Here is a 12,818-nt window from a genome sequence, read left to right on the forward strand (position 1 = left end):
TAGGCAGTATCATCTGATACCTTAGAGTTGTTTAATAGAGCAGAGTAATGAGAGCCAACAGCTGAATCTGTTGTCAGTCAAGCTGAATCTTGACAGTCAGTCAAGCTAGAAATAGAAATAAGATGCAGTTTTCTTCCCTGCCCTCCCTGCACAATAAACAGTTTAATTAGCCCCTTTCCCAGTTAATGGCAGATTATTTATGACTTGGACAATTAAAATCAAGTACAAATTGAAGAGCTGGGGGGGCATGGGAAGATCCTTACTTTTGAAAGATACTTGCTTAATTATATATTATTGAGGTAGAAACAGGAAATGCTGCTGAGTCTCCAGGCACTGCTGCACAGGATGTGTATTTGCATTATCACAGCAGCAACCTTTCTGAAGAATTAAAAAAACCCAAATGATCTTCAGAAAGACACTGGGAGAAAAAGGCAAATGAAATTGCTATATATTCATATATTTTCTGAATATCTTGCTACAAACCCTGAACACAGGTTTTGAGTCCTAAGGCTGAAAGCCTTCTGCACTGTACATACTAGGTCTGCTGTCACCACTGCAGGACCACTTATGCTACGTAGATGGCTACTGCTGCAGAAAATTAGCTTACTATTCATTTACTGTACTATTTAAACACTGCTGCTTCAGAAACTTATATTCAAATCTAACTCCTTATACTTTATATACCATTTGCAAAAGGAAAACATATTTAAAGAAACAGAGCTGCTCATGCCCATTTGCTGGTATGTTTTGTTAGCAGTGGTTAGGAAAAAAAAACATTTATTTAATTCCCAAGCCCCATATACAGTCTTTCAGAAGGCATCTGACTACAGGAAAAACAGAGACAGAATTTAAAAACATGTGATACTTAATATTCCTGAACCTGTATCAATGCTACAGCCATAACAATATTGCTGTGTTTCAAAACATTTTAGAAATGCTAACAGAGTCTGAGGGGGAGTTAACATGCTTACAGCAAACTACCATCTGCATTTCATTTCCTTCTTTTTCCCTGGGAGAGATAAGATTATTGAAAAAATATTGTACTTACTAGCAATCTCTTATCGAGGTTGGCTTTTCTTAAAGCAGAGGTAACAGAATTGGCATCTTTCTCTGCCATCCATGCTTTAAAAAGCTTTACAGCGAAAGAGGCTGCAATCCCTATTACAGAAAAGCACAAAACATGTTTCAGCAATTTTCAACATAAATTAGAGTTGACTATAAGAAGTTCAAGGTTACAAAAAGTTACAAGACTGTGGAATGAAAATACATTTATGACAACAGGAACAAACACATAGAGCTGAAATACCCATTTTCTTCTTTAATGCAAAATTACTTTTCTGAATTATGCTAGATTGTTTGAAAATCTTTTCATTTGGTATTGCCCATGTCCATTCAGTTGTTCAAAGATTTTCTCTGCAATTATTTTTTCTACATTCCCAATTCACAGACTGAGTACGATGCAAGAGGAAAAACTATGCATCAAATGGATAGGAAACAAAGGCACAAAGCAATAAAGGATAATCAAGAACAAGAACAAAAAATATGTATTCAAATGGTTTTTAGCAAATCTTGGAATAGGATTAAATAACTTTGCAACTTCAAGGTGACTGATTGTACTATGTCCTCCTAGGAGGTATTTAGTAGCCAGTTGTACCAGGCACAAACACTAGTCTAAGTGAAAAAATTCCTTCCTCAAGGCAAAACTTAATATTTTGTGCATTAAATCAAACGAACTCTACCTCCACTAGCTGTGGATTTCCCAGGGGAGTTAACAAACCATTAAGCCCACACCTCCTATTTCCTAGAGCTGCACCACCACCACGACTGCTCCAGATTCTCCACTGCAAGTGCAGGGAGCTGAAGGAAGCTGAAAAGTCTCGGAGATGGAGCTCATCCTTGAGGAAGGTTGCCTGTAGGTCAGTTATGATTCTCCATACTACACTCATACCAGCATCAGGGCTACTGAAGGCAGTGATAATGGTAGTGCATAAGGAAAAGCACAATCCTAGGCTACAGCTGGCTACTGAAGTTGTCTGTCTCACCTCCAGATAGTCCAGAAGCTCTTAGAGCTACATGGGATCTATTGGTGAGAAGGAGCTTCATCACTCTTAGCCACTTTATAGATAGACATTCATTATTTTTATTTCTGGGATACTTTGACTAAATGAGTCACCAAACAAGAACAGAAGAGATTATTCCCAGACCACTGTAAAGTTCACTGACAGTCTTTACACATCTTGACTGTTATGGCAGTTTTGGCAAGCTTATTTCAGGAGCTTAGTCATAAGATGTGATCCTTACAGAAGTACTGCACGGAACCAGGGATACACCATGCCAGGCCAAGAGAGGCCTGCAAATACTTCTTGGGGCTTGTTTTACATGTTGGACATGATGCAGCAACCCTAAGTGCTGCAAGCTGACTAACCAAGATTCACAAAGCCTGGTCAACCAGTAGGTGACTTAAGCGTAACTTCTGCTGCAAGCACACTTCAGCATATCCATGCACTTATGTGCTTAATGCCAAAATTAAATGGAATGGTCTCTGTCACCAAGCATTATCATATCATACCCTTTTTTTTTAATAGTTTTAGCTTAAAACAAAACAAAGTAAGTTTTATGCCAGTATCAGTATTATAGAGTGTGCTGTTTTCAGCTGGGGTAGAGTTAATTTTTTTCACAGTGGCTGTATGGGGCTTTATTTTGGATTTATGCTGAACACTGGTTTGATAATACAGATACATTTTTGTTATTGCTGAGCAGGGCTTACAAAGAGCCAAGACTTTTTCTGCTTTTCCAACTGCCATGCAGGTAAGCAAGTTGGGAGGAGACACAGCTGGGACAGATGATCCCAACTGACCACAGGGATATTTCAGACCATATGACATCATGCTCAGTATATGAAGTGGGAAGAAGAAGCAAGAAGGGGAGAACATTTTAAGAGTCTGCCTAAGTACATGTTATGTGTGATAGTACCCTGCTCTCCTGGAGGTGACTGAACACCTGTCCATGGGAGGCAGTGAACTAATTCCTTGTTTTGCTTTCTGTGTGTATGCAACATTTGCTTTCCCCATAAACTGTCTTTATCTCAATCCATGAGTTCTCCAGATTTTACCCCTCCCATTCTCTCCTTGATCCTGCTGGTGTGGGAGTGAGCGAGCAGCTGTGTGGGGCTTGACTGCTGGCAGGGATTACACCATGACAGGGGGAGGTTGTTGTAGGGCTTCACTACCCACATATTTTCAAACTTCTCATTTACAGTCCAAATTTCTCACTGGCCTGTTCCTATACTCTGTGCAGGTGCTGCCATTATTTTCCTTTTAAACAGGTCTTTTCTTTTTGCTTCCTTCGTTCTTTTCTCCCCCTTATTTGCAGAAAGTAATTTCAGTCATTTATTTTATTGACTAATCCCATTAGCTGCTCTTTGCATTTGCATTACTTTGCCAGCACAGGGGACAAGAAGGGTACACTTAACCCTGGCAAGATTCCACCACCACCTAGACCTTTCTCTGTCTCTACTACAAGTATGTCAGCAATCCGCAAAAGACTATTTTGTTTTCCAACTATATATAACAACAAAAGTAGTGACAACACTGAAATACAGTAATCTAAAAATTAATTAGCTATTTGCACTCAAACTTGACAAATCTCCTGTCCACACAATCAACCCTTATCACACTTTCAGTCATTTCTTAGCCAATGTTACAAGTCCCATGCTGATCAACAAGTCCCTCAGCTCACCTGTTTCCTCATGTATTTTAACCTCACCTGCCTGCAGCATTGTTTTTTTGTAAATCAAAGAAATCTTCGAGTTTATACATGTATGATCTACTTGTTTTGCCTTGCTTTGATCCCTATTTTTAAACTTTCTTTGCATCTTCAATTATTCTTGCATATAATATCTACCCCAGGATACTGACTGAACAATCTTTCCTCAAATGCTGTCATGGATGCATTTTTAGTATATATAAACCAAGAACTAAAAGTATATGTAAGCTCTGACAAAAGTTTAGGGCTCCTAGAAATGTAAGTTCATAATGCAAATAAGAATTGTATTCTTAAAATGCTAAATTAAAGTATAACAATTTCCATGATTTTTAAAAATTTGGGTTCTCCAATGCCTCTTGTCTTCCCATAACTAGGAAGACTTTCATTTAAATGCATTGCAGACAATCATCCTAAAAACATGGATTAGTGCTTTTGTTTGAGATTTTTCCTAGTTTAATTCTCATTTCAAAAGCCATGAGTGATGACAGAGCAAAGCTGCAGCTGTGCCTTTTCTTTCTGCAGCATTTAGAAACAAATGTAATGGTTAGCATGCTGCAAATGAGAACATGAAGTTAGAATCATTTTTTTTCTAATGAAAATTAGAATACATTTTAGCTAATATATAACTCTTTAACAAAACCAAAAAAAGGTCATGAAAACTGTTCAACACTACCACTACATTTGCAACCATGCCAGGTAGTCAGAACTATCAGAGAAAGAAATTGTTGAGGAAGCAGTTGTAAAATCAGGACGCCAAGGTACATGGCTATAAATATATAACAAAAATCCTTAAATAAAGTAATCTCAAAAAGGCATTGTACCTTAAGACTGAAAGAACTTGTTTACTCATCATATAATAAACACTAATTCATGAGAAAGTTTATCAGTTACTGAGCACTACTAGTATGAAGGCAAAAGGAGAGAATGATTTTTCTTCTGCAATATCCCACTGTCCTACATGTGATCTGTTTCACTTCTCACTCACAAGAAATTAGCAACACTTGAAGAAATGCCAGACCTATCTCAGGAACAGATATTATACTTCACACCTTTACAGTACCACAATAATACATAAATTCTACAATTTTGCATACACAAGTATGACTTCCAAAAAACCATAAATCCTTTGGGGTTTGTTTCTGTTTTGTGGCTTTTTTCTGTCTGATTGGGCTCTTACAAGATTTCACAAAGTATGTTGGGCGCTGCTGTCTGTTTATGCTTCTGCTTTAAAATACTGATTCTGTGGTACATTCACAAGTGTCCAACTCCCATTTTATTGCAACATAGATAATACATTGCAATAAAATACATCTCCTATAAAAAAACTATGCTAAGAAAAAGGATATGGAAAATTACCTTCTTTGACTATATTGTCAGTGAAGAGGCTTGTTAAAATTGTAGCAGGAAGAGTCCCATTGGCTAACAGGATGCCAGAAAGCATTGCCAGTTTTGTCTGCTCTGTCTCAGTAAAGGCTTTAAGAAACAACAGGAGCTGTGGGCCAGACAAGAAAAGAAAAAGTATTTATTTGAGTCACAGGTGGACAACAGGCAGAAAGTAATATTAACAGTTTTTTTCTTATTTCTTGAGAAGTCTCAATACAAATTACAGCAATCACATCAAAATCTACCCAGAAGCATGACACTGTCATTTCACTGATCCGTTGTAATTTCACTTTCTCCAAGAACACAATACAGTACCTGAAAGGGAGCCTACAAAAAAAGATGTAGAGAGACTATTTACAAGAGCAGGTACTGACAGCAAAAGGGGGAATGGCTTCAAACTGAAACAAAGCTGTTTTAGATTAGATATTAGAAATAAATCTTTATTGTGAGGGTGGCACGGCTTTGGGATAGGTTGCCAGAGAAGCTGTAGATGGCCCATCCCTGGCAGTGTTTAAGAGCATGTTGGATGGAGCTCTGAGCAACCTGGTCTAGTAAAATGTGTCCCTGCCCATAGCAGGGGGTTTGGATCTAGATGGTCTTTAAGGTCCAGCCTTCTATGATTCTGTGGGGAATATGGCTTTAGTCTGGTATAAAAGACCTGTCTTCTCCAAATATATGTATGCATGTGTAAAGATAAAAGTACTTGGCACAGGCTTGAGACACACAGAAATTACAGGATCACAGACAGGAGCCAGCCTATTCACATCTTCAGACTTCCAGCTAAGCCACACAGAGTTGCACTTTGTTTTTTAGCTTTTGAAAACTACTGCAGATGCAAACAATAAAAAGGATGGGAAAATTTCCTGGTTTTCTTTTAGGGAAGGGAACACAGCACAGTTGCAACATATTTTTCTACTGGCTAAAATAATAATTATATTTCAAGTTCAGACACTATTGATAAAGCCAACACGGGACAGACAGTAACACAGGCTGATTTAAGACCTTGCCATTCCCAGTACTAATTACAAGAGAAAATAAATAACTTCAGAAAAAAATACAAATCTCATCACCTTGGAAGATTTGAACTACATATACACCTTTTAATTCTAAAACTGACAATTAAGTATTTTTAAAATCTTAATTTCATATATTAAAATTATTGACTTGAGAACCTATTGATGAAGTACATTATGCCCTTTTTCCTTTATATCAGAAAAAAAGCCATGCAGCATCAGATTTTGTCAATGGCATTACTGTTAAAAATAATGTTTTCTTAATGTGTTGTTAATGAGCACAATATGGGTGATGAGGAAAAAAAGAGGTGAGGCAATAAAGGACAGCTTCATTCAATGCAAAAAGCTGCTGATTCCATCAGATGCTAGCTTACAAATTTACCATCGCCACAGAAGAAGGGAAAAAAAGAGAGTACTGCAGATACAATTTTCTGCAGTTAAAAACAATATTCATTTTTTTTCTTCATAAGGAAGAACAAATGGCACTCCTCCAAAAGGATGTCCTGACCTTCGGTTGTCAGGACATCCTTTTTTATTTTCTACATGAGCAACAAATGGAATTAAAGGCAAACAGTTTGTTTTGATAGAAAATTCTCACCAGGTTTCCACATTAGGGTATTTCTTAATTATCAGATTCTACCCATACAAAGGGACAGAATATGACACATGTCCCTGTCCTTGTTTGTTACCATTGACAGTGAGAGATCTTCTCTGAGATATCCAAGCAGTTTATCAACAAATGTAAAACTTTCTGAATGCAGTGATGTTTTAAAAATCCAGGTAACTAACGAAGTTATTAAATCTCATGCAGTGTTTTATGAATAGTTCTGCTCTGCATCAGTGAACAGAACTGAAAAAAAAACCTCATTCATACGGTAGTACTTACATAATAACATCAGCTTTAAATTACAGCTTACACAGGACTCAATGACTCAGCCACAGACAAATCACTTGGAATTTTTTTCAGTGGGCTTCAGCCAAATGACTGCAACATACACTTTTAGCTTAAAAGAACAATTACGAAACTACCAAATCTCAAGGTGTAATTTTATTTCAGCAAACTGTGACTCAACCACAAAATGCATGAAAATTCGGGATGCAGAAGAATGGAGTTACTATTTCTAAATATATGACTGAGAAACAAATGGTGTGCTGTATTTCCAAATGCAGCAGCTAACTGGTGTGTATAATGGTGTAGGCAAAGGAACTCCAGGGCCACATTTAATGGAAAAGAGAGCATTCTTACAGAATTTCAATATAATCCTAGTGTAAACTGGAAGCCTGTGGATTTAAAGCTTTCTTTATACAAGCTTTATCAATAATACGGTACTAAAATGAGATCTGCACAAGAAAAAAAAATCAGAATTAGACCTGTTTCCTGGAAGTACTGAGACTGTTAATAAAGAGGAAACAGCTTCAGATTTGTGTACCCCACTTGAATATTTTTTCTTTTGCTTCTAAATAATTGATAGATAAGGATTTTGATTAGAAAGTGGTCACACTGACCACTTTAACAGATCAGGTTTTTGATATACTTCTGAGATCCAACCTCCATCCTTTTATCAGCAATGTGTAGATCATGAACGGTTACACCCATTCATGTCAAATTCTGTTTTAAACAGAACCTTTATCTTCTACAGATCCCTTGCTACTTGAAGTACTGTTGGTGCTACTTGCCTAATTTTTGTTTTACTAATATTTTTCAAAAGCAGCTCAAACCTAGACTTATCCTTTTCTGCTGCTTAAGAATACTATTCTACACTTTCCAGCAGTTGTGAAACATAGTTTAGGGGGGAGACCGAAAGATAGGAAAACCCAAATCTTTCATAAATCCATTTTAAAAACCAGGAAACAGAACTTAAATTTCAGTTCAAAGTTGTTACTTCAGATTTTTATTGCTGATTAACTTAAGCACTCTCCTTTTAGCATCGCAATTACAAACCTCAGTAGGGAAGTCACAAAATGTCCAAGACACTTCAGAATAGTTCCCAACCACCCACAGAACATTCTCCAAGCTAATGCTTCCCTGCTGTTAGCCAAGCACAGACATTACTGCTTTCGTTAGAAAAAAACTGGTTCCAGGCATAAAAAGGGCAGCTCTGGCTCATTATTTTGTATTTCTGCAATGTCTATAAGAACTCACAACTATATAAGCAGAAATTCAGATACCTAATAAGCACAAGACCAGGCCTCATGTGATATTCCATGTTGTTTTTGTCATTAAAGAAAAAGTCTTTTAAGTACAATTTCTGGGCATAGAAGACGCGCACAAATAACACATTCATGGAACATTAAAAAGCATACAAGAAAAACAAGTGCTTCTTATCACCTCTTGTGATCCAGAAATCTTAAATGGTGAAAATTAAGGAACTTTACCCACACAGTGAGCATGGTGTCTTTTTATGTCTTCGTTATCTGAACTGGTCTGTTGCTGACAGTTTGTCACATCTGCAGACAGCTGAATTGTCAGCAATGGAGAAGGCAGCTAATATAGCAACAGATATCTGCTGAGTGAGCCTTGCTTTTCATTCAGCTCACTTAAAGCCTTTCTGCTCACTCCCTATTCAATTGCAGAATGTTATTCTCCTATTCTCCTCTTAATTTAATAGCTTAAATTAAGCTATTCCTAGCTTAATTTACAGTTCTTTCATTAGGAAAATAGGAACACAAATAGTGGACGTCACAACATCTTCCAGCATTTCAGACATCCTCTTATGACTCAGTAATATTTACCACTGTTAAGACAAAAAAAAATTATGTGTACTTTATCCCAATTCTAAAATTAAAAAGATTATATAGAAAATTACCTAAACATGCAAACATACTAGATAGGCAGATAACTGCATTCTTCATCCAAGGAAATACATATGTAGAGAAAGAAGAACACAAGTTTGGAACTTAGAATTTTACTAAAATTACTGCAAAATGTCATGGGCCTATGCCAGTACATTGGGCCATGCTCACAGGAACTTAAAGTGCCTACATCAAAACACAGCAAGTGAGCAATGCATCTAAACATCATCTGTTGAAACTGCTTGCACAAACTAACTTAGATGTAAAACTTTAGATATATGGTTTGCTTATGCCATTAGAAAAATGAGTAACTGGCAATTTTGACAAGATAGAGGTAAGAAATAAAACAACTGAAAACTAGAAGCAGACACAGAGGGGAAAGATGGTAGAAAATAATGTCCTAATGAGAAAGTTGTGATCTAGAAAACATAAAGCTAATACTTGTGCAAATACTGCTATCTTAGATAAGCTCTCTTGAAAGAAAAGTCCCACTGAAAGCATCTGCTTCTTTAGCAGGAAACTGCTGGTGTTGCCTTGGGTTTTTTTGGCATGCCTTTTTCTATGAGAAGAGCTAATTTTCCCTCAAGTACTCTAATGAGTCTACCAGAAACATCACTTTCATTGTTGGGACAATGACCCACAAAAAAAAAAAATGTCAATGAGTCACTCTCTTACATATCTAAGCAAAAGGCACCTACAAGTAGTCCTCAAGGGTTTTAAGGGCAATGGCAGTGGAGGTGCCATAGTCTCATCTTGTCACTAAGAGTGCAAAGTGAATTTTTGGAACCTTAAGAGGATGCAAAGCCAAGCAAGTTACAGAAATGAGCGGAGGCAGCTTGAATTGACATGGCATTTACTTAATATGCTGAGCACTCTCTGAAACTTGAATGCTGTGAGTCAGCGCTTCTCATGTCAGTGATTACAGTAATTAACAGCAGGAACATTAGATTTATGTGGGGATAGAGGTAAATTTAGGTCTTTAGAATGATGTACTGAGTAATCAGCATCAGTTGGTAGGCATGCTGGCCACAAGTGTAAAAATAATTTCCTGTATGAGCAAGAATGTATAAATCAAAGACAAATTAATTCAGGCACATGAAGTGCTGGTGAGGTACCAAGCTCCAAATGTGCCCTCATTTGACCCTTGCAACAACCTTTCTAATGTTTAAATAATATGGAAACACATTTTTATGTTTAACAAACATGATACTTTAGTCTTGGGACAGGTTTTCCCACTACCAGCATGCCTGTTAAGTTACAGGACAGTACACTGTTTATTACTTATTCAGGCCATTAGAAAAATATATTTACATCTGTTACTAGAAACTCAAAATAGACAAAATAAATCTGTATGCTGTTTTTCAAACATTTTTACTCTGGCTTTTCCTGTCTCCTTACAATTCAGTATCACAAAACAAAAAGTATCCACAAGTAGCCGCAGGCTATTTGTCTACACTAGTCTAACAGGCAAATCCTGAGCAGTGTGCCACTGGTGATGACTTTCTCTTACACATATCTGTGGCCCCAAATACAAAAAACTTGTGGTTAGGATTCATTCCACAGTGCAGGAGTGGTTTAATACTCTTACAACAAGAGACATTCTCCATAGCACATTTGCATTTATTTTTTTCCAAAAACCAGAGAGATGTTCTATTTGCAGGCCAGTAATACCACTTCTCATTAAGAGGAATACCCCAAAGTGTATCAAAATTTTGCACAAAAAAGTCTGGAATAAGAAAGCGAGTTTGGTCAGAGCAACCAAAGGAGTCATTAATTCAGAAATACGCTACATCAAGTGCTTCCTGCAGTATTCCCACAAAGCTGAATTTGCAGAGTAAAGCTGCCTCCTGTAGATTCCATCCTCTTTTCCAGTAGAGCTAAATAAAACACCTAGCAGCATCACATTTGTACATATACAATTATATTAGAAATATAGTAAAAATATTATCATGCCAGTAAAGACTGCCATCAACATTACCTTTTTGATTTCATCTTCAAATGCTTTCTCCAGGTATTTGTATCTCCTGATAAGCTTATTGAAGACCTAAAGATAAACACAGATTAACTTAAAAAGTGTAATAATTACAGCCATCTTTCTTTACCAAAAAGAAGTAAAGGGAAATAAGCAGCTTGCAGAATGATATTTCTCTAGTGTTGTCTGCCACATGGAGAGCATGAAACATCGTTCTCTCAATTTTGTGATTCTTGCTTCATAGAGCAATGCTTGAATGGGAGAATTTATTACAGTTTGAATATTTTCGTATTTTTCAAAATTTTTTTCCTTCTCTGCTTTTCACCCTATCCATAGATAAAAGCAAGGGAGAGGAGGAGAAATAGGGTAACTGCACCCTTCCCCCAATAATGCAGCCCTGGGGAAGCTTTCGGCTGTAGGCTGATGGAGTAAGGATGCTGGGCATCTTCAATAGAGGCAATATCTTGGCAACTCAACTACATAAATGTTTACAACAAAACACACTACTGTCAGAGAAAGAGGATGAACATTTGCCAAAGCTTCTAAAACAATTATTGAAACCACTTGTTCTCCAGTTTTGACCATTTGTTTCCCATCATGCGACCACAGAATATGAAACCAGAAGCAGCACAGGTGCAGAGTTCATTCAAGGTGAAGAAGCAAGAGATAAGAAATTAAATAAACAAATCATCTCTCGCACTGCTGTACGAAGGCACAAAGCATATGACTCACTGTCACAGGTAAAAAGGATTATGTGGGGAACAAATGACATTATTGCCACACTGGATGGGGGAGGAAGGAAAATTCTGTTTAGGAAGCTTCAATTCATTTCCATAACATAAAATACATCCAAACATGCTAACCGGTAGTATTTTGGCTCAGAAAAAGTGGAAAATCAAGTGTGGCCATGCTGAGAAGTAGAGACACACAGAATCCTAATAAAATAAGATAGAAGATGAAAATGTAAGATTCTTGTTAATATTCCCAAACAAAATTCTGCATATTTTTTAAGTCTCTGTAAATGACAGAAGCATGACTTCATATGCAAATAATCTGCTAAAATATCAATACTAATTTCAGTCTTTTGACTTGAAGACTTTTCACTTTTAACTGTTCCTGTAACTAAATCCACAAAAAACCAGCCATGCTACTTGGGAGACAGAGTAAGAAATTACCTTCTAGGCATCTTCTAGATGCCTTTTTTCCTAAAAAAGATATAAATAGTATTTTAGACTAACTTCACCTTTTCATAATGTGAAGTACAGTAAGAGTTGTATTTTTCATTATGCATGAAAAAATGGCAAGGTCAATAAAAGGACACATCTCTTCAGGCAATAATTACAAAATGTTCAATTATTTTGGTAGCTTTTGGTTTGAAGTGCAGAGAATCCATTGAAAATTCCACTCCTTCAAATCCTGAAGCAAAGCCTTCCTTTCCATTTTTCAATATGAAATCTTTTACTTCAAATTTCTCCTTGGAGGAATGGCACTGACAATTTTTGTTCAAAAGATCATTAAAATATTAAAATTTTAAGAAGACAAAATCAATGCCTTTACTGATTACAGAGATTTTCCTGAAGCCAAACACCCTGTTTTCAAGAGAAGATAAAGCTGACACATAAGAAATATTGACTTCCTTTCCAAAAATAAGTAACTTAACTAATTTAGATTTTTAAAGGTGTTTTTTAAAGGAGCTTTCTGCTATTAAGCAAACATTTTTTACCAATGCAGACTTTTATCCCAGCACTCTTTAAATCAGCTGTGCACCCTTCCAGGAACTTATCACCCTAAGCACCTTAGCAGGGGCAGTAGCTTTTATGCTTTTAGTTTCTGTCTCCAGCATTCCAATAATACCCAGCAATTTAAAAAGATAAATACGTACTTAATTAACA

At 36.7% G+C, this 12,818-nt stretch overlaps 1 protein-coding gene across 2 annotated transcripts in view; it reads right to left on the bottom strand.

Annotated features, from left to right (window-relative positions):
• The window catches only part of BZW2 (basic leucine zipper and W2 domains 2), a 57,337-nt gene that overhangs the window by 14,970 nt on the left and 29,549 nt on the right, over positions 1 to 12,818 (bottom strand). For both annotated transcript variants that reach the window (XM_068209724.1, XM_068209716.1), the window contains exons 5-7: positions 10,933 to 10,998; positions 5,122 to 5,257; positions 1,049 to 1,158 (exon numbers count right to left, since the gene is read on the bottom strand). In XM_068209724.1, coding sequence (XP_068065825.1) covers positions 1,049 to 1,158; positions 5,122 to 5,257; positions 10,933 to 10,998 — 312 coding nt within the window. The remainder of the gene's footprint in view (positions 1 to 1,048; positions 1,159 to 5,121; positions 5,258 to 10,932; positions 10,999 to 12,818) is intronic.

The sequence above is a fragment of the Anomalospiza imberbis genome, chromosome 1, assembly GCF_031753505.1.
Source record: "Anomalospiza imberbis isolate Cuckoo-Finch-1a 21T00152 chromosome 1, ASM3175350v1, whole genome shotgun sequence".
Lineage (NCBI taxonomy): Eukaryota > Metazoa > Chordata > Aves > Passeriformes > Viduidae > Anomalospiza > Anomalospiza imberbis.